Consider the following 22,539-nt stretch of genomic DNA (forward strand, 5'->3'; position numbering starts at 1 on the left):
ATAATAATAATAATAATAATTTATAGCACACTTTCTAAAAGGCACCGAGACAAATACTTTTTTCTATACAAAATATATATAAAACAGAAAGTAGCAAAAAAAACTATTTACTAAATATGAACACATATTTGTTATAAAAGGAAAAAAGAAACAGCTCTATAAACAACAACAACAAAAACAACAACAACAACAATAATAATAATAATAATAATAATAATAATAATAATAATAATAATAATAATAATAATAAATTGAAATATGAATATATAAATCACTCTCTAAAGGACAACAAGACAAAGAGAAATTTGTCTATATAAAAGAGATATAAAAAAAGAAAATAATAAAAAAATACGAAAGCCTATTTTGGCCATAAAAGGCAAAATAAAAAAAGTACTTTTATAAATTATATTTTATTTATATAATTAATATTTATATGTATGTTGTATTTATATTAATTATTATTAACAATGTTTTAATTGTATTATTATTATTATTATTATTACTACTGTTATTATTGTTATTATTATTATTATTATTATTAGTAGTAGTAGTAGTAGCAGTAGTAAAAAAACTTGTTAGTATGTGTACATTTTTAATTATAATGTATTCTCTAAAAGACAAATAGACATTTTTCTCTTGAAAATAGCAACAATTATTATTATTATTATTATTATTATTATTATTATTATTATTATTATTATTATTATTATTATTATTAGTTGTAGTAGTATTAATATTATAACATGATGACCAGGATAAATAAATCATACAAGATATGCCTTCATTTAGTATTTTATTTATTTACTTAATTTAACATTTCTATGTACTGTACACCCATGTTTGCTTTAGGATTTTTGTGCACTTGAGTGTCATATACAAATATTAAAATTTGTTAATAATAATGCTACTATTAATTGTTAATTAATTTCTCTGCTCCCAGTTCGGTGGTCTCTACAGATGATAACAGCACTGTGCATAAAATAAAAACAAATAATAATTTACAGTATGCATTTATTACATTTGTTTGTTTGATTTTTCACCAAAAAAAATGTCCTCCTATTTGGAGCAGGTAAAGTAAATTGCTGAACTCATTATTAACTTGTCTTCTTGCACTCTGAATACAGAATGATCCATAAATGCTGAACCCATCATTACTACAGTGCTTTAAGAGAATAAATCAAATGAATGCAGAGTGATTTTTATTAATCATACCAAACAATTTCCCACAGGCTATGACTATGATATTGTCCAATGACTTCTCTACTGAAGGGTGTGATTGGAGATAACCACACCTTCACACTCTTATTCTTAAATGTTTTATACATTTATATATAACGTTACAGTTATTATTTTTACTGTTCACTTTGACAAGGCTTTGGAGGTTGTTTTTACTTTTTCAGAGAACGTGACCCTGAGTGGCAGAGAAGCTTCACTGCTGTTCTGGGACCAGTACATATGAACTAGGAGACAAAGTCGCACAGGCCAGAAGATCTTTCCATCCACTCTTCTCCACTGTTTCATCTTCTCACAGACTTTAGGACACTTAAGGACTGTCTGCTGTGTTCATGAAGGACACAGAGCTGAACAACATCATGATAAGAACCTGTTGCTCAGACAGGCTGGAGCGGATCACGTCATTGGAACTGGACAACGAACTGTTTACTGGACTCTGCTGACGTAATCATATTGATAAGTTCTGTCCAATCACATGTCATTTGCAAAATGTATAACTGCTTGGATGAAGTCTGAGGAGTTCTCTCTGGCCCTCGACTGGCTTTAGTTTCTTTCTCTTTCTCTCTCTCTCTCTTTCTTTCTCTCTCTCTCTCTTTCTCTCTCTCTCTCTCTTTCTCTCTCTCTCTCTTTCTCTCTCTCTCTGGGTTGTGAATGTGTTGATCTATCGAGATTTTATTCGTTGATGTACTTTTACTCTTTTCTAATATATATCTATTAATTTTTGTTCCTTTTATATATCTGTAATGCTGAAACTATTTTTCAAGTAAACTTTAATATATTTTAAATTCTAAGCTCTGACTCATTGGTCATCATTTCATGTTCTGAGATTTCTCACATCCGAGTTTTATCTAAGTCGTGCTGTGGTAAATTACCCTACACTACTCAGCAAGGTGTTACTAGAAAATCACTTTATGTATGTCCAACTTTAAAGCAGCATTTATTAAAAATGATCATAAGTTGCTCCTTAGCTCCCCCAACAGTATAACGCTGCAATTTAAGATAATAATGCTACATCTTAAACCCCCAGTAGATGATGTAGAGAAGAGCAGGATGTGGTAAAGTTGTGTAGATAAGATATTTCCATAGACAGAAGACACGCTGCACTGAGCGCTCCATGCTTCAGTGCTCTGGGAGTGTTTATAGTCCTGTGAGTTAAACACTTCATGACTGAGAGCTGCTACAGCAACTTCTTCACCCACAGCAGCCATGACTTTAATCCCCATCTTCATCTGGACCCTGATCTTCTGCTCTCAAGGTCAGACCCTCATTCACCTTCAACTCTCACACCAAACTATCCTACATTAACCCTTTATTAAACACTTTACATCAACTTCAGAAGAGTCTTAAATGTGGAAATACTTCTACTGTATTTCTGTTTCTCCAGAGTCCATAGGTCAGGTGACTGTGACTCAGAGTCCTGAAGACAAATCTGCCCTGCAAGGAGACACCGTCACCATCAGCTGCAGGACCAGCACTGCTGTTTTCTACTACAGCTCATACGGCCACTTCTTACACTGGTATCAGCAAAAACCAGGAGAAGTTCCTAAACTGATTATTAAAAAAGTCACAGAGTTAGAATCTGGTTTTCCAGCTCGTTTCAGTGGTAGTGGATCTGGATCTGACTTCACTCTGACCATCAGTGGAGTCCAGCCTGAAGATGCTGCAGATTATTACTGCCAGAGTCGTCATCATATCAGCAGCACCAACCTGTTCACACAGTGATATAACACTGTACAAAAACCTCCGTCACTCAGTCCGGCTGCACAGAGACTGCACTGCTGCAGTGGGATCTCCTGCAGGTGCTGAGTTGGAGGAAGTGAAACTGCACAATCACACAAACACACACACACACACACACACATACACACAGCCTCAGTTTTGGGGTTGTTGCCTGGCTGAAACTCAGATTTGCACGTGTAGGAATTTACACACTTCTAGAATAGAGATTCATAATAAATTAAGCTTTTTTGTCCCATGACTTTTGGCATGTCAGAGTAGAAATCACTAGAAAGCTTGTACCTGATTTGAATTATGATTTATTATGTAATAATATAATTATCACACAGATGTTACAGATACAATTCATAAAATGATATATCCTATTACTTCTAAAGCATTTCTAATATTTACTGATGAAAAGAAGATGCAAAGTCTGATGTAGGAGCTCAAAAAAGACTTTTATTTTGTATTCAAACAGAAAATAAAGCAAAAGACAAAAGTAATACAAAGTAAACCAGGTTCAAACACATCTAACACACAGTTCAACTACAGACAGTGACTTTAATGAAGTAGAGAGGTGTGTATCTGTGTGTGTGTGTGTGTGTGTGTATCTGTGTGTGTGTGTATCTGTGTGTGTGTGTGTGTGTGTATCTATATCAGTGTGTGTGTGTGTATCAGTGTGTATGTGTGTGTGTGTGTGTGTGTTCACAGCAGGTGAGAGCACTGGTCTGCGCTCACTGGTTTACTGGCTACAGACTGGGAGTTCTTGGTGGCCTCACAGGTCACTGTGTTCTTCATCCACTGCTGCTGCTGGAGGGTCAGGGTGCTGCTCCAGCTGTAGAGGCCGTGGTCCTTCTTCAGAAGAGCGGGGCTGTGACGGACCCCCGAGCTCCAGCTGCTGCCGCCCACCTTCCAGCTCAGCTTCCAGTCTGAGGGGAAGCCCCCGCTGCCCACACACAGCAGTGTGACCTCCCCCTGCTCCAGCTCTGCACTGGACGGGGGCAGGACTGTAAGAGTGGGAGGAGTCTCACCTGTAGGAGACACACACACACACACACACACACAGATACACAGTGTTCATAATGATCTGCTAATAAAGGATCTAGAACAGCACTGTAGAGAACCGACACTGTGGTTCTGGTTATCCGGTACTGAATTGGGTTCTGATGGTTCTGGACTCTGTAGAGAAATCAGGAGCACAGTGCATTATGGGTAGTGGTGTGAGCTGGGGTGCAGGGTTTGAACCCGGGCTGTTTGAGTGCGCTGTAAGAGTAGTGGATATGGAGTACTGGAGTGCACTATATAGTGAAGAGTGTACAGAATCAGATACACCCCCACCCTACACACAGCTCCAGCTCTCATTCAGTCAGTACAGAGGAACAGCTGGAGGAGAACACTGAGTGTGTGTGTGTGTGTGTGTGAGTGTGTGTGTGTGTGTGTGTGTTTCACTTCTCTTATCTTACAGAGCAGATCTGGGATCAGTGGAGCATCACTAACGTTTTTATCTGAACTGAAGATCAGTTTAATTAAATACATTTAAACAGAAAATTGAGACGTATTCATTATTAAATCTCTTCCAATAAATAACCATTTATCAGCTATTTTCTCTCTTATAGGAGAAATCAGTTATTAGTTTATTCTTTTATTTTATAATATATTTAACTTAATTTAACTTTTTATTTTGTTCTTCAATGCACCTTGAAATAAAGCACATTTTAATTCATTATATGTAACAATTTACCCATAGAGGGAAATGGTTGATATATGATTATTCACTGGAAATAATCCTTTTTTTTATTTAATGAAGAATGAAATTAGAAGTAAACTTCCTAGAAAGTTTCTGCAATCTTATCGAATAAAGTGAATACAATTAAACAATGTGAAATGCATTAAATCAATTAAATACATTAAATAACTTTTATCTATTTAACACTGACAATTTATTTCATGATCAAAACCAGCTATTAAGAATTTTGTAATGAAAACAGTTTTTTATTTTAGAATGAACAATTTAATTTTTCACTAAAAAGAATCCAAAGCAAATGTTTAATACTAGTAGATTTTAATATGAATAAAGTGAGAATATGCTTTCACAACTGTGTCTTCAGATACATTACAGCAACACATCATTTAATTTACTGTAATGTTCTTTATAAAAAATTAATTAAACAAGAAACATGAATTTTAAATACAGATTAAATCCGTAAATCCACTTTGTTGTATGTACATTTAGCTAAACTTGACTAATAATATATTTAATAATATCGCAAAAATAAATATTTATTTTATTACTTTATTCACTTACAAGCATCCAAAATATATATATATTTTTTACTAGTATTAGTTAAGTTAAATTTTATCAGTTAATACCTAAATAATTATCAATTAAATGTAGAGGTTAACATACTAGAATTCCAATAATATTATAAAATAATATTTTTACTAGCAAATAAACATAATTTGTAATAGTAACAACATTTGTTAATAAATGATAATTATATAATGACATACATTAAAACAAATAGAAATTAAATATTAAATATAAATAAAGCTGAAAATTACTAGAATTTGATGCATGCTTATTAATTCAATATAATTTTCTGAAAGTTTGAATTAAAAACTAAAACATTTTGCTAAAACTCCACAATGTAGATATATATTTAAAAAATATAAAGCCTTTTTAAAAATAAAAAACTCCAAAATGATTTGCAGTTTAATGCATATGTATAATTGCTGTTGCTCAAAACTTTACAGAAGAGAAATAAAACTGTCTTAACTTTCAATGTGATCAATGTAAAAATATTTTAATATATAATTTAATTTTGGACCATTTTTATTGTTTAATTCATCATAACATTCTGACACAATGTAACGAACAACTACCAGATTCACACTGAGCAAAAACTGAAATACAGTTAAAAAAAAGTGTGATGATATATTTACATACATATTTAATTTATTACTTAATTTCTATGCAAAAATGTATTTTATACTTTTTAATATCATATTTGAATATTACACACGTAAAATATATTTAAAAGAAATCACACTGCAATCAAGCAGCACTAAAATTATTTTCATATTAAATCATATTTAATAAACATTTCCAAAATTGTATCAAAATTATTTTTCTCTCTATTTAAATAAATCTTAAAATGATTTCTCAGCTTTTAACTGATACAGACCGACACTCAACATCAACATCAAGTGTTTCTGTATAAAACTAAAATAAATAAATAAAAGTCCTTCAAACACTTCAAATACACTGAAAAATACTGAATTTCTTATTATAATAATTTAATTGTTGTTTTATTAATAAATAAATGTAGTTACTTACGTCCAACTTCCAGTTTAGTTCCTCCACCGAAAGTCCACCACAGTGATACAAACTCATTCAGTGGCTGTACAAAAACCTCCAGCTCTAAACTCACCACTCTACACACACACACACACACACACTGATCCACACACACACACACACAACACACACATCTAACTGCCCAACATGAGGAACATTTCCCCACATTTAACTCTGGGAGAGCGCCCCCTGTTGGTTCTGGAGAAGAACCTGGTTCTGATTTGGTAAAAGATCAGTTTAAAGATGCTCCACCAGCCTGCACTGTTATAACAAGTCAGATTAAGAGCCTGGATTTAATCTGATTGTGCTGAATTCTGACCCGACCGTCTGTTCCACACACGACTCCATGATTTTAATATTCAGTAAACTATAAAAGATAAACCCCCAGTAGATGATGTAGAGAAGAGCAGGGTGTGGTAAAGTTGTGTAGAGAAGATATTTCCATAGACAGAAGACACGCTGCACTGAGCGCTCCATGCTTCAGTGCTCTGGGAGTGTTTATAGTCCTGTGAGTTTAACACTTCATGACTGAGAGCTGCTACAGCAACTTCTTCACCCACAGCAGCCATGACTTTAATCCCCATCTTCATCTGGACCCTGATCTTCTGCTCTCAAGGTCAGACCCTCATTCACCTTCAACTCTCACACCAAACTATCCTACATTAACCCTTTATTAAACACTTTACATCAACTTCAGAAGAGTCTTAAATGTGGAGATACTTCTACTGTATTTCTGTTTCTCCAGAGTCCATAGGTCAGGTGACTGTGACTCAGAGTCCTGCAGTGAAATCTGCTCTTCCAGGAGACTCTGTCACCATCAGCTGCAGGACCAGTCCTCAGGTGTATCAGGGCTGGAGTTTTCAGCCTCTTTATTGGTATCAGCAGAAACCTGGAGAAGCTCCTAAACTTCTGATCATTAAAGCCTCAGAGCTTCAGTCTGGTTTTGCAGCTCGTTTCAGTGGTAGTGGATCTGGATCTGACTTCACTCTGACCATCAGTGGAGTCCAGTCTGAAGATGCTGCAGATTATTACTGTCTGAGTTATCATTATAACAGCAGCACCTCCATGTTCACACAGTGATATAACGCCGTACAAAAACCTCCGTCACTGAGTTGGAGGAAGTGAAACAGCACAATCACACACTCTGTGGACAAAACAAACACCACACTAACTCACTGCTGATAAAATAAACATATAAAAGGCTGGAAAATGCAAAAAATACATTTATCACTCTGTACATCACATGTGTCAAACACAAGGCCCACGGGCCAAATGTGGCCCGCCACGTCCTTTTATGTGGCCCGCGAGAGCTTGTAAAATCTTAGTGTCTATAATAAATAGGTCAGAAGCGTTCTTTGACCAAAAACTACATTTCCCACAATGCTTGTCGATTGTATAATCCGCGATGTTACGGCTTACTGCCACTATACGGCAGTGTAGTCATTGATGTGGAAACCCTGCCGGAGGGAAAGCGCAACTTCGCGGGTGGAATTGAGACATACAAATGTTTATCCCATAATGTCCAGAAAAAGAGAAGCTGATGCAGACGGACGGCTGTGCTTCAAGGCGAAAGACCGGTATGCCTTTTGTGATACGAAGAGTGTTACTGAGCAAAATAAACCCTTTTTAGGAGAGATATAAGTTCTATGTAAATATTTATAAGACAAAAGCTGACAAAATCTTAAAAAAGTTTTAATGACGTTAATAAACATCACTGTAACATCGCTAGTCACAGTTTCACCGCAGCAAAGGACGAGGACGTGAATCACTTATCTAACCAGCCTTTACTGATTTCTGCCCCCAATAACCATTTCAATAACCTCCAATAGCCTTTAATAGTCTTCAGTAGCCTTCAACAGTCTAACCTTGCAGCCGTGGTGTGTTCACTAAACTCCGTAGTTATAAACATCATGAGGTTAGCAGCGCGCTAACTGACCTGTTTATAATGTAATCCGAGCAGTGACTCCGTGACGGCTGCTCTAAACTGCTGCTGTTAGCTGCTTGTGCTGAAAGATGAGCTGTAGAGAGCTGTATTATCCGGTTAGTGGGGTTAAAACCTTTATTTCCTACACGGAAGAACTTAAAAATTTTAAAAACGCTCCAGACTGGCTCAGCTGAGCCCTGTAGCCCGTGGCTGGGCTGTAGCTCTGACTGAGTAAAGACTGCGGGCTTGTGCTGCTGCAGCTCCCACTAGTGGTTGGATGAGGAACTGCTAAAACTGAGGAAATGCTAAATCTGTCACATGTTCTTAACAGCTCACAATTTTTGATTTTGTATTTATTAAGCCTTATTTCAGTATCAAACGTTTTGATCAAAGTTAATATAACTTGTATTTTATGTCATTTCTATTCACTTGACTAGTTTGGTTCTTGATTGATGGAGTTTTTGGAGTTCATAACATGACAAATTAAAAGGATTTATGTTAATAGAGCAACAAGCAAACATTTTTTCCATGCAACTGTAATATTTGATTGAATAAATAATATATTGAGAGTTATTTAACATTAAGGAGTAATTACATTCATTTTATATTACATTTGGTTACATTTTCTTACATTTATAAGTTACATCTGGCCCTCAGAGGACAGCCAATATGCCAATGTGGCCCTTGGCCAAAATGAGTTTGACACCCCTGCTGTACATGAAGAGATTATTTGTTGGAATTAAATAAAAAGCTATATGTGTGAACTTAAAAAGATTGTATTAGACTGATTAAAATATTAAGAATAGGTCTATGGAGGAAAACATCAGAACTGAAAGGAGGCTCTAGTGTTGGAGCATCTAGTCAGGATATAAGATGAGATATGGTTGGGAATGGGGGTGTACAGATTCTGTATGGCATCTTGCAGGACATTTATACACAGATTTTGCTGAAGCTGGGCCTGTAGATCCTGCTCTACACTTGAAGGTAGCAGAAGCTGCCCCATAAAGTCCCATAAATGCTCAATTCGTGACAAATCTGCCAACCACATCTAGAGGTGACATTCCTGGAAAACGCTTGATCTATGTAGGTGAGAAATATCCTGCTGAACAATGTCATGAGAGGCAAAACAATGGCTGAAGGACATCCTGCAAATACTGCAGTGCTGTTAATGTCCCTCTTTCTCTACTAGGAGTGACTGACTGTCCTGTGCAATGGCTTCTCCACAGCAAAGACAGAATTGAAGTGCTCACCACAAGGCGTCCATACTCAAACCCAGAACCTGCATACATTACTAAAGATCCTACTGTTCTAATCCATAGCAGTCCAGCCTTCTCATTCACAATACCACTGTGCACTACTAAAACGTACTTTTACTCCCTCTTGTGGTAGAACCCAGTGTCTAATCTGACTGCAGCTGTAATGTGAGTATGATATTTGTCAGAGAGTCAGGGAGCTTATATGGTTTGGAAGTTTATTTTAGCTCAGTTTTTCTCTATAGTTGTGTGATGGGCAGTGCTGATCTGCAGACTGATATCATGAGGAGTTGGCACACATAGAGAAAGAAATGGTAGAGTTGGATCTCTAAACTCCAACTCCCAGAATCCCAGAATAGTGTCAACCAGCTGCACCTGTGCAGCAGTCTATATAAACCCCAGTAAAATCCTCTTCTCTGTCGCACCTTTGTAGAGGGGTTGGTTAAATGGTACAAATCTGTACTTATTGCTGTTAGAAATTACTTTGTACTTCAGAGAGAACAAATCTGACCCTGTAAAGAGCAGTATTGTACCTTTGAGGCTACAATTATGAAGAGTGAACCTACTCATATCTTTCCTCTGTTTTTTAGAGGCCTTATGTCGTATGTACATTGAATTATTCCTTTATATTAACTACTGGAGCCTCCAGATACTAAAAGTATATCTCCACATATTCTTTGGTTATTATTTGTAAAGTTATTTATTTGTAATTTTAATCCAGTTCTAATAAATTTGAAGAGCCATTTAGCAAAAGGCTGCAATAAAATAAAGAGTGAAAACATTCAAGCTGTAGATTCAGTTGCTGCTCCTTAGTTAATAAAACCTCCTGAGAACTTCAGCAGAAACACTCTTCTAATACTGAGTTGCTTCTCTCATTATTCCTAAATCGGCCTAAAGTCTACATTTTGGAAACGTTCTTTTCAGGTTTGGAGCCAAGTTGACATGATTAACATGTAATTCCTATAATTTTTATGAGCTCTGTTAATTTTATATTTACTACAAAGGATTCATATTTTAAATGTGTTAGAAACACTAAAGAATACTGAACTCATACTCATGAAACCAGGTTTAAGAGACTTAAAGTAGCTGCTACAAGATTGGTTTAATGTTGGGCTCCGATTGGTCCAGCAGGCTAAGTGCTGACACTATGATCAGGACATCTTTGGTTCAAATCCTGTTCATGCAGCTTGCGCTATGATGCTACTTGGCAATGCTGCATCAGCAGCAGTTCAAAAAGTGGCGTTGTCTGACTTCACATGTATCGGAGGAGGCATGTGCTAGTCTTCACCCTCCTGGTGTTGGGGCATCACTAGTGATAGGGGGAATCCTAATGAGTGGGTGGAGTAATTGGCCATGTAAATTGGGGAGAAAATGTGAAAAAAAGATTAGTTTACTCTGGGCATGAAGGGATTAACATGCCTAAAGAGATAATTGATTTGGTAATATTTGTTGTAAATGTTGTAAAAAAGCATTTCTCACAACATTACAACTCCTCTTCCAGTCTGGACTACAGACACAAGGCAGGCTGGGTCCATGGATTAATGCTGATTGGCTCTAAATTTGGACCCTAAAGTCTATAAGTCTCAGCAGAACTCCAGAACTGTCCAGTATTGGAGAGCATATGTCTACTTCAGCCTCAACTTTTAGTTCTGGGTTTATAGAATAGAACCTGACATGATCTTCTGCTGTTGTAGATCATACACATCAAGGTTTGATTGGTTGTTCATTCTGAGATGCTTTTCTCATCTCCTCTATTGTTCAGAGTGGTTGTTCACTATTGATCTGAGTTACTGTAGACTTTCTATCAGCTCCAATCAGCCTGATCATTCTCTACTGACCCTTCCTTAACTCACTCCATACAAATCTGCTGATTTAAATCAGAGTACATGCAAATAATGTAATTTATTGCTACGTAGCTCCCCTGACAGTCTAAAGCTGCAATTTTAATATAAAACTCTACATAATGTTACTCGAAACCCAGAGCAGATAAAGTACAGAAGTGAAACTTAACATCTACAAACGTCTGTTAAGAAGATATTTCCATAGACAGAAGACACGCTGCACTGAGCGCTCCATGCTTCAGTGCTCTGGGAGTGTTTATAGTCCTGTGAGTTTAACACTTCATGACTGAGAGCTGCTACAGCAACTTCTTCACCCACAGCAGCCATGACTTTAATCCCCATCTTCATCTGGACCCTGATCTTCTGCTCTCAAGGTCAGACCCTCATTCACCTTCAACTCTCACACCAAACTATCCTACATTAACCCTTTATTAAACACTTTACATCAACTTCAGAAGAGTCTTAAATGTGGAAATACTTCTACTGTATTTCTGTTTCTCCAGAGTCCATAGGTCAGGTGACTGTGACTCAGAGTCCTGCAGTGAAATCTGCTCTTCCAGGAGACACCGTCACCATCAGCTGCAGGACCAGTCCTGCTGTTTATAGCAGTAACTACTTATTCTGGTATCAGCAGAAACCTGGAGAAGCTCCTAAACTCCTGATTAAATATGTGACTGGGCTTCAGTCTGGTTTTGCAGCTCGTTTCAGTGGTAGTGGATCTGGATCTGACTTCACTCTGACCATCAGTGGAGTCCAGTCTGAAGATGCTGCAGATTATTACTGTCAGAGTTATCATAATGATCCTCTGTTCACACAGTGATATAACGCCGTACAAAAACCTCCGTCACTCAGTCCGGCTGCACAGAGACTGCACTGCTGCAGTGGGATCTCCTGCAGGTGCTGAGATGGAGGAAGTGAAACAGGGCTGTTGAGCAGAAAAAATGCTGAGTTGGGGATGAGTTGAGAAGTTGGGGAATTGGGGATGAGTTGGGGATGAGTTGGGGAGTTGGGGGTGAGTTGGAGTGATACTCGTCTATCAAACATCCTGACCTCACTAAAGCACTGGACCAACTAGGATTGAGGCTCACATGATGAAACCCACTGGTCCAGATCTTCTCTGGAAAACTGGAGTCTGGAGACGACCAGAGAAGCATAGTGACCATAATCCTGCTGGAAGCACAGATAGAATTCAGACTGTGCTTTTAACTTTTTTAATAGTTTTTATTTTCTATGTTTTTGCACTGTTATGTACTTTTTACATGTATTTGTACAGAAAATCATATTATGATAAAGACAAATTTGGAAATGGTTAGACTGGGAATGACAACAGCTCAGCCATTCAGTGATAGCTCAGGTAAAATTACAGCATAACAAGAGATTTTGGACTATTTAATTCTCCCAACTCTGAAGGAACAGTTTAAGGACGGCCCCTTTCTGTTCCCTATCTGATCTTACGTGCTTCTAGAAAACCTTGTGGAAAGCCTTCTTTTTAGAAGAGTTGAAGCTGTTATAGCTGTAAAGGGTGGGCAGATTTTGTATTAAACCCTGTGGATTAAGAACGGGATGAAATGGAAAGGATGGAAAATTCATAAGCGTGTGAAGACAGACGAGTAAATACTTTTGACAATATAGTGATTATTAATAGTTACAGTTTAGTCAATAGATACAGTCAGGGTGGGGTTCGGTTCATTGAGGGATAAGCCCCCCAAATCTCTGATCCTAGACTCCGCCCATAAACCATCAAATTATTACAAGAAAGTCTTTAATCTTAAATATGGAAGAGTTTATTGGACACTCTGATTAATTAAAATAAGAAATTAAATACAACTTTTAATATTTGGCTTTTATTTTGATTCATATTTGATTTATCTGTAATTTATTATTTACCCCATTTAAAAAAAAAAAAAACTAAAACATAGAAAACTCCAAAAATGTTAAATATCATGTGACAGTATCTAATATCGTGTCACATGACTTTTATCATGTCCCTCAGAAGCTGAAGAATGCTGCACTGATCATTCTAGCCAGATGCTGCCGGTCACCATCATTACCACCCACTGCACTGCACTGTCCACTGTGGATGGTAATATTAGTCTTCTATGATGTATTTCTGGTAAACACATAACACTGTGAATGGAGGAATATTAAATACCCACACAACTTCAGAAACTGAATAATGTCCCATCAATCTGCTCCACTATCAGACCTCACTCCAACTCCCATAATTCATGTGAACAGACTTCAGACTCACGAGATAACACCTCACAAGTTATACAGATGTGGATATTCCCAGGCCATCTCCTGAGATAGGACTTTATAATAAATTAATATACTGCTATCCCATGACATTTGGCATGTCAGTCTAGAAATCACAAAAAAGCTTCTATTTGATTTTAATTATTATTTATTATGTAATTTTATAATTATCACACAGATGTTACAGAGGTCTCAAAAATCTCAATGAATAAATATATATATACTATTATTTAGTTCCTACCAAAGCATTTCTAATATTTACTGATGAAAAAAAGAGGCAAAGTCTGATATAGGAGCTCAAAAAAGACTTTTATTATGTATTCAAACAGAAAATGAAGCAAAAGACAAAAGTAATACAAAGTAAACCAGGTTCAAACACATCTAACACAGAGTTCAGCTACAGACAATGAGTTCAATGAAGTAGAGGGGTGTGTATCAGCGTGTGTGTGTGTATGTGTGTGTGTGTGTGTGTGTGTTCAGAGGTGAGAGCACTGGTCTGCGCTCACTGGTTTACTGGCTACAGACTGGGAGTTCTTGGTGGCCTCACAGGTCACTGTGTTCTTCATCCACTGCTGCTGCTGGAGGGTCAGGGTGCTGCTCCAGCTGTAGAGGCCGTGGTCCTTCTTCAGAAGAGCGGGGCTGTGACGGACCCCCGAGCTCCTGCTGCTGCCGCCCACCTTCCAGCTCAGCTTCCAGTCTGAGGGGAAGCCCCCGCTGCCCACACACAGCAGTGTGACCTCCCCCTGCTCCAGCTCTGCACTGGACGGGGGCAGGACTGTAAGAGTGGGAGGAGTCTCACCTGTAGGAGACACACACACACACACAGATACACACACACAGATACACAGTGTTCATAATGATCTGCTAATAAAGGATCTAGAACAGCACTGTAGAGAACCGACACTGTGGTTCTGGTTATCCGGTACTGAATTGGGTTCTGATGGTTCTGGACTCTGTAGAGAAATCAGGAGCACAGTGCATTATGGGTAGTGGTGTGAGCTGGGGTGCAGGGTTTGAACCCGGGCTGTTTGAGTGCGCTGTAAGAGTAGTGGATATGGAGTACTGGAGTGCACTATATAGTGAAGAGTGTACAGAATCAGATACACCCCCACCCTACACACAGCTCCAGCTCTCATTCAGTCAGTACAGAGGAACAGCTGGAGGAGAACACTCAGTGTGTGTGTGTGTGTGTGTGTGAGTGTGTGTGTGTGTGAGTGTGTGTGTGTGTGTGTGTGTGTTTCACTTCTCTTATCTTACAGAGCAGATCTGGGTTCAGTGGAGCATCACTACCGTTTTTATCTGAACTGAAGATCAGTTTAATTAAATACAACAGAATAATTGAGACGTATTCATTATTAAATCTCTTCCAATAAATAACTATTTATTACCCATTTTCTCTCTTATGGGAGAAATCAGTTATTAGTTTCTTCTTTTATTTTATAATATATTTAACTTCATTTAACGTTTTATTTTGTTCTTCAATGCACCTTAAAATAAAGCACATTTTAATTCATTATATGGAACAATTTACACATAGAGGGAAATGATTGATATATGATTATTCACTGGAAATAATCCTTTTTTATTTAGTGAAGAATGAAATTAGAAGTAAACTTCCTAGAAAGTTTCTGCAAACTTATCGAATAAAGTGAATACAATTAAACAATGTGAAATGCATTAAATCAATTAAATACATTAAATAACTTTTATCTATTTAACACTGACAATTTATTTCATTATCAAAACCAGCTATTAAGAATTTTGAAATTAAAATTGTTTATTTAAATTGTTTCTAACAAGAAATTTATTTTAGAATAAACAGTTTTTTTTATTTTTATTTATTTTTAGAAACTAAAACAGTTTGCTCAAACTTCACAATGTAGATATATATATTTTTTTAATTAAAAATGTAATCTGCATAAAAATATTTAAAAATAAATTTTGGACTATTTCTATTGGTCAAATCATCATAACATTCTGACACAATGTAAAGAACAACTACCAGATTCACACTGAGTAAAAAACTGAAATACAGTAAAAAAGGCAGTAATAATATATTTACTTACATATTTAATTTATCACTTAATTTCTAATCAAAAATGTATTTTATACTTTTTAATATCATATTTAAATATTACACACATAAAATATCTTTAAAAGAAATCACATTGTAATCAGGCAGCACTAAAACTACTTTTATATAAAATCTGTTTAAATAAATAAATATTTCCACAACTGTATCACAATTATTTTTCTTGCTATTTTTATTATTTTAAAACGATTTCTCAGCTTTTACTGATACAGACCGACACTCAACATCAACATCAAGTGTTTCTGTAAAAAACACTGAACTAAAATAAATAAAAGTCCTTCAAACACTTCAAATACACTGAAAAATACTTAATTTCTTATTATAATAATTTAATTGTTGTTTTATTAATAAATAAATGTAGTTACTTACGTCCAACTTCCAGTTTAGTTCCTCCACCGAAAGTCCACCACAGTGATACAAACTCATTCAGTGGCTGTACAAAAACCTCCAGCTCTAAACTCACCACTCTACACACACACACATCTAACTGCCCAACATGAGGAACATTTCTCCACATTTAACACTGGGAGAGCGCCCCCTGTTGGTTCTGGAGAAGAACCTCGTTCTGATTTGGTAAAAGATCAGTTTAAAGATGCTCCACCAGCCTGCACTGTTATAACAAGTCAGATTAAGAGCCTGGATTTAATCTGATTGTGCTGAATTCTGACCCGACCGTCTGTTCCACACACGACTCCATGATTTTAATATTCAGTAAACTATAAAAGATAAACCCCCAGTAGATGATGTAGAGAAGAGCAGGATGTGGTAAAGTTGTGTAGAGAAGATATTTCCATAGACAGAAGACACGCTGCACTGAGCGCTCCATGCTTCAGTGCTCTGGGAGTGTTTATAGTCCTGTGAGTTTAACACTTCATGACTGAGAGCTGCTACAGCAACTTCTTCACCCACAGCAGCCATGACTTTAATCCCCATCTTCATCTGGACCCTGATCTTCTGCTCTCAAGGTCAGACCCTCATTCACCTTCAACTCTCACACCAAACTATCCTACATTAACCCTTTATTAAACACTTTACATCAACTTCAGAAGAGTCTTAAATGTGGAAATACTTCTACTGTATTTCTGTTTCTCCAGAGTCCATAGGTCAGGTGACTGTGACTCAGAGTCCTGCAGTGAAATCTGCTCTTCCAGGAGACTCCGTCACCATCAGCTGCAGGACCAGTCCTCAGGTGTATCAGGGCTGGAGTTTTCAGCCTCTTTATTGGTATCAGCAGAAACCTGGAGAAGCTCCTAAACTTCTGATCATTAAAGCCTCAGAGCTTCAGTCTGGTTTTGCAGTTCGTTTCAGTGGTAGTGGATCTGGATCTGACTTCACTCTGACCATCAGTGGAGTCCAGCCTGAAGATGCTGCAGATTATTACTGTCAGAGTCTTCATTCTGTCAGTGGCTGGGTGTTCACACAGTGATATAACGCCGTACAAAAACCTCCGTCACTCAGTCCGGCTGCACAGAGACTGCACTGCTGCAGTGGGATCTCCTGCAGGTGCTGAGTTGGAGGAAGTGAAACAGCACAATCACACACACACACACACACACACACATACACTCACACACACACACCAACACTAACTCACTACTGATAATAAATGACTTCATCAGAAACACTATTGCAATATTGTGATGGGCCGCTAATCATTCCTAAATAGCTTAAATTCTATTTTTTTTAAAACATTTTATTGAAATTCAGGTGAATGTTGTTGTGATTTACATTTCATAATTCCAGAATATTTTTGATTGGTTATTAATAATGGATCAAAAGTGTAGTTAGAAAACATTCCCCACACCAGAACACCACCTAAACATGTCTGAATTATTATCACAAGGCTGATTGGATCCATGAATTCACACTATCGTCTCAAAGTTCTGTTTCCACCAACTGTGAGTCTCAGCAGAAATCCAGATCAGTCAGATCAGACTATGGTTCTCCAGTCTTCAGTGGTCCAGTGTTAGAGAGTCTCGGGTCTCTGCAGCCTCAGCTTTCTGTTCTTGTCTGACAGTAGAGAAACTCAACATGATCTGTTCTTCAGCACAGAACTGAACTAAATTCTTCAGGTTCAAACACCTTAATCTGCTACAAAATCCAACTAACAATAAAACACTGGTTTCAACTGAGAAACAACCAAACTGATCCCCGTCTGTCTGTCTTTTCAATTAAAGAGCAGGTTTAAAGACAGTTTTCACAGATTGTAAATCTTTGCTTGTCGCACAATTTTCTAAACATGCCCTTCAAACACCATAACCCCACACTAAATCTGCAAAAGCACACATTAATTCTCAGTGTCTGACTCAGTTTTCAATTTCCAAACACACATTTTGCAAAACTCTACACTCAAGTTTCTACCTAACACACAGAGATCAAACAGGAAGTTACTTGATTTCATCTTTCAAACACAACCTATCAAAATGCCACACTAAATCACCAGTGCTTCACTCCCACCCGTCACACGTGTAAACACTCATTACTTTATTGAACACCAACGAATCATTGGCTAAGTATAGGCCTATAAATAGGTCAAATGTCAAGATGTCTGTTTTGAACCAAAAACAAAGAATTACAGAGAATTTTGGCGATGGATGCAGATGCAAATGTCCGCCATGAGTATATTTATATAGACGAGGTGGGCTTTAACCTCACTAAGACCAGGAGAAGGGAAGAAATGTCATTGGTCAAAGGGCCATTGTGAATGTCCCAGGACAACGTGGGGGAAACATTACAATGTGTGCTGCCATTACCAATAATGGTGTCCTGCATCACCATGCAACACTTGGTCCATCTAATATCGTGTCACATGACTTTTTCCACGTCCCTCAGAAGCTGAAGAATGCTGCACTGATCATTCTAGCCAGATGCTGCCGGTCACCATCATTACCACCCACTGCACTGCACTGTCCACTGTGGATGGTAATATTAGTCTTCTAAGATGTATTTCTGGTAAACACATAACACTGTGAATGGAGGAATATTAAATACCCACACAACTTCAGAAACTGAATAATTATTAATTTAATTATTATTTATTATGTAATTTTATAATTATCACACAGAGGTCTCAAAAATCTCAATAAATAAAAATATATATACTATTATTTATCTCTCACTAAAACATTTCTAATATTTACTGATGAAAAGAAGATGCAAAGTCTGATATAGGAGCTCAAAAAAGACTTTTATTTTGTAAACAAACAGAAAATGAAGCAAAAGACAAACGTTATACAAAGTAAACCAGGTTCAAACACATCTAACACACAGTTCAGCTACAGACAGTGACTTTAATGAAGTAGAGGGGTGTGTATCTGTGTTTATGTGTGTGTTTGTGTGTTTATTTGTGTGTTTATGTGTGTGTGTGTTCAGAGGTTAGAGCACTGGTCAGCGCTCACTGGTTTACTGGCTACAGACTGGGAGTTCTTGGTGGCCTCACAGGTCACTGTGTTCTTCATCCACTGCTGCTGCTGGAGGGTCAGGGTGCTGCTCCAGCTGTAGAGGCCGTGGTCCTTCTTCAGAAGAGCGGGGCTGTGACGGACCCCCGAGCTCCTGCTGCTGCCGTCCACCTTCCAGCTCAGCTTCCAGTCTGAGGGGAAGCCCCCGCTGCCCACACACAGCAGTGTGACCTCCCCCTGCTCCAGGTCTGCACTGGACGGGGGCAGGACTGTAAGAGTGGGAGGAGTCTCACCTGTAGGAGACACACACACACACACACACACACACACACACACACACACACACAGATACACAGTGTTCATAATGATCTGCTAATAAAGGATCTAGAACAGCACTGTAGAGAACCGACACTGTGGTTCTGGTTATCCGGTACTGAATTGGGTTCTGATGGTTCTGGACTCTGTAGAGAAATCAGGAGCACAGTGCATTATGGGTAGTGGTGTGAGCTGGGGTGCAGGGTTTGAACCCGGGCTGTTTGAGAGCGCTGTAAGAGTAGTGGATATGGAGTACTGGAGTGCACTATATAGTGAAGAGTGTACAGAATCAGATACACCCCCACCCTACACACAGCTCCAGCTCTCATTCAGTCAGAACAGAGGAACAGCTGGAGGAGAACACTGAGTGTGTGTGTGTGAGTGTGTGTGTGTGTGTGTGTGTGTTTCACTTCTCTTATCTTACAGAGCAGATCTGGGTTCAGTGGAGCATCACTAACGTTTCTATCTGAACTGAAGATCAATTTAATTAAATATGAGACGTATTCATTATTAAATCCCGGTCCCACTTTATAATAAGTGTACCTAAGTACTATGTAGTTACATGGTAACAATCCATGTAACTACAGTGTAACTACTGATGAAGTACACATTGTTACGGATTAACTACAGAGGTGCAGGTTATGTAATTACACATGTGTATTAAAGTTAATTTTGACTTGTACCAGGGTGTGATAAATTGAGTATAAACTTATCCAACAGCTATTGTCTAGAATGTAATTAGGGCTGATTGAGTACACACACTATTACACATGTGTACGTACACTCACCCTGGTACACATGTGTACCTACACAAGTCAAATTAACCTTAATACACATGTGTAATTACATAACCTGTACCTCTGTAGTTAATCTGTAATAATGTGTACTTCATCAGTAGTTACACTGTAGTTACATGGATTGTTACCGTGTAACTACACAGTACTTAGGTACACTTATTATAAAGTGGGACCTAAATTCCTTCCAATAAATAACCATTTATTAACTGTTTTCTCTCTTATGGGAGAAATCATTTATTAGTTTATTTTTTTATTTTTTTTTATATATTGAACATAATCTATATTTTATTCTTCAATGCACCTTGAAATAAAGCACATTTTAATTCATTATATGTAACAATTTAGTCATAGGGGGAAATAGCTGATATATGATTATTCCCTGGAAGCACTTAATTCATTTATAAAAAAAATAAAAAAAAACATTTTTGTACTGACTAAAAACTTTTTTTATTTATTGAAGCATGCAATTAGAAGTAAACTTCCTAGAAAGTATCTGCAAAGACATCAAATAAATTTAATACAATTTAACAATGTGAAATGCTTTTAACCTTACATTACATTAAATAACTTTAATCTATTTAACCATAACTATACATTTAATCGTCAAAACTTGCTATTAAGGATTTTGAAATTAAAATTGTTTATTTAAATTGTTTCCAATAGGAAATTCATTTTAGAATATATGGTTTAATTTTTCAACAAAAAGAATCCAATGCAAATGTTTAATACTAGTAGATTTTAACATGAATGACGTGAAAATATGCTTTCACAAATGTGTCTTCAGATACATTACAGCAACACATCAGTTAATTTACTGTAATGTGCTTTAAAAATCTAAAATTAAACAAGAAACATGAATTTTGAAGGCAGATTTATCCATAAATGCACTTTGTTTTACATTTAGCTGAACTTGACTAATAATATATTTAATAGTATATCAAAAATAAATATTTATTGTATTATTTTATTCACTAACAAGCATCTAAATATCTATTTTTTACTATAATTAGTTTAGTTAAGTTTTATCAGTTAATACCTAAATATTCATCGATTAAATGTAAAGGTTGATATATACTGGAATTCCAATAATATTATAAAATAATATTTTTACTAGCAAATAAACATAATATGTAATGTAACAATATTTTTTAATAAATGATAATACTATAATAAAATACATTGAAACAAATATTAATTAAAATATTAAATATAAATAAAGCTGAAAATTACAAGAATTTGATGCATGCTTATTAATTCAATATGATTTTCTGAAAGTTTGCATTAAAAACTAAAATAGTTTGCTCAAACTCCACAATGTAGATATATATTTAAAAATATATACAGTCTTATTAAAATAAAAAACTCCAAAATGATTTGCAGATTAATGCATATGTATTGTTGCTGTTGCTCAAAACTTTACAGAAGAGAAATAAAACCGTCTTTTTATGTACTTTTAATTTAAGATTTAACAACTTTCAATGTGATCAATGTAAAAACATTTAATAAGCGATTTTGGGCCATTTCTATTGATCAATTCATCATAACATTCTGATACAATCTAAAGAACAACTACCAGATTCACACTGAGCAAAAAACTGAAATACAGTAAAAAATGCAGTGACAGTATATTTACATACATTTTTTATTAATCACTTCATTTCTAATAAAAAATTATTAAAATCAATTAATTAAAATCAAAAAGTATTTTTTTACCTTTAATATCAAATTTAAATATTACACACGTAAAATATCTTTTAAAGAAATCACACTGCAATCAAGCAGCACTAAAACTATTTTCATATTAAATCTTATTTAATAAATATTTTCAAAATTGTATAAAAATAATTTTTTTCTTTATTTAAATAAATCTTATAATTATGTCTCAGCTTTTAACTGATACAGACCGACACTCAACATCAACATCAAGTGTTTCTGTAAAAAACACTGAACTAAAATAAATAATTAAAAGTCCTTCAAACACTTCAAATTCACTGAAAAATACTTCATTTCTTATTATAATAATTTAATTGTTGTTTTATTAATAAATAAATGTAGTTACTTACGTCCAACTTCCAGTTTAGTTCCTCCACCGAAGGTCCACCACAGTGATACAAACTCATTCAGTGGCTGTACAAAAACCTCCAGCTCTAAACTCACCACTCTACACACACACACACACACACACACACACATCTAACTGCCCAACATGAGGAACATTTCTCCACATTTAACACTGGGAGAGCGCCCCCTGTTGGTTCTGGAGAAGAACCTCGTTCTGATTTGGTAAAAGATCAGTTTAAAGATGCTCCACCAGCCTGCACTGTTATAACAAGTCAGATTAAGAGCCTGGATT

At 36.3% G+C, this 22,539-nt stretch overlaps 5 gene segments (V, D, J or C); 3 read left to right on the forward strand and 2 right to left on the reverse strand.

The window, feature by feature from the left end:
* The first annotated feature begins 2,400 nt into the window (after positions 1-2,400).
* On the forward strand, positions 2,401-3,058 carry LOC111193046 (immunoglobulin kappa variable 1-39-like). The segment is given in 2 exon segments: positions 2,401-2,488; positions 2,618-3,058. Coding segments are annotated over 2 exon segments (387 nt in total).
* Positions 3,059-3,391: 333 nt separating this feature from the next.
* Positions 3,392-22,379, reverse strand: LOC125799174 (Ig kappa-b4 chain C region-like). The segment is given in 2 exon segments: positions 3,392-3,983; positions 22,250-22,379. Coding segments are annotated over 2 exon segments (456 nt in total).
* LOC111190041 (probable non-functional immunoglobulin kappa variable 6D-41) lies at positions 11,246-12,249 on the forward strand. The segment is given in 2 exon segments: positions 11,246-11,702; positions 11,832-12,249. Coding segments are annotated over 2 exon segments (366 nt in total).
* LOC125799175 (Ig kappa-b4 chain C region-like) lies at positions 13,875-19,837 on the reverse strand. The segment is given in 2 exon segments: positions 13,875-14,383; positions 19,368-19,837. Coding segments are annotated over 2 exon segments (393 nt in total).
* Positions 16,540-17,231, forward strand: LOC125799177 (immunoglobulin kappa variable 1-5-like). The segment is given in 2 exon segments: positions 16,540-16,641; positions 16,771-17,231. Coding segments are annotated over 2 exon segments (381 nt in total).
* Positions 22,380-22,539: the final 160 nt, after the last annotated feature.

This window comes from Astyanax mexicanus, chromosome 2 (genome assembly GCF_023375975.1).
Source record: "Astyanax mexicanus isolate ESR-SI-001 chromosome 2, AstMex3_surface, whole genome shotgun sequence".
NCBI classification, from domain to species: domain Eukaryota; kingdom Metazoa; phylum Chordata; class Actinopteri; order Characiformes; family Acestrorhamphidae; genus Astyanax; species Astyanax mexicanus.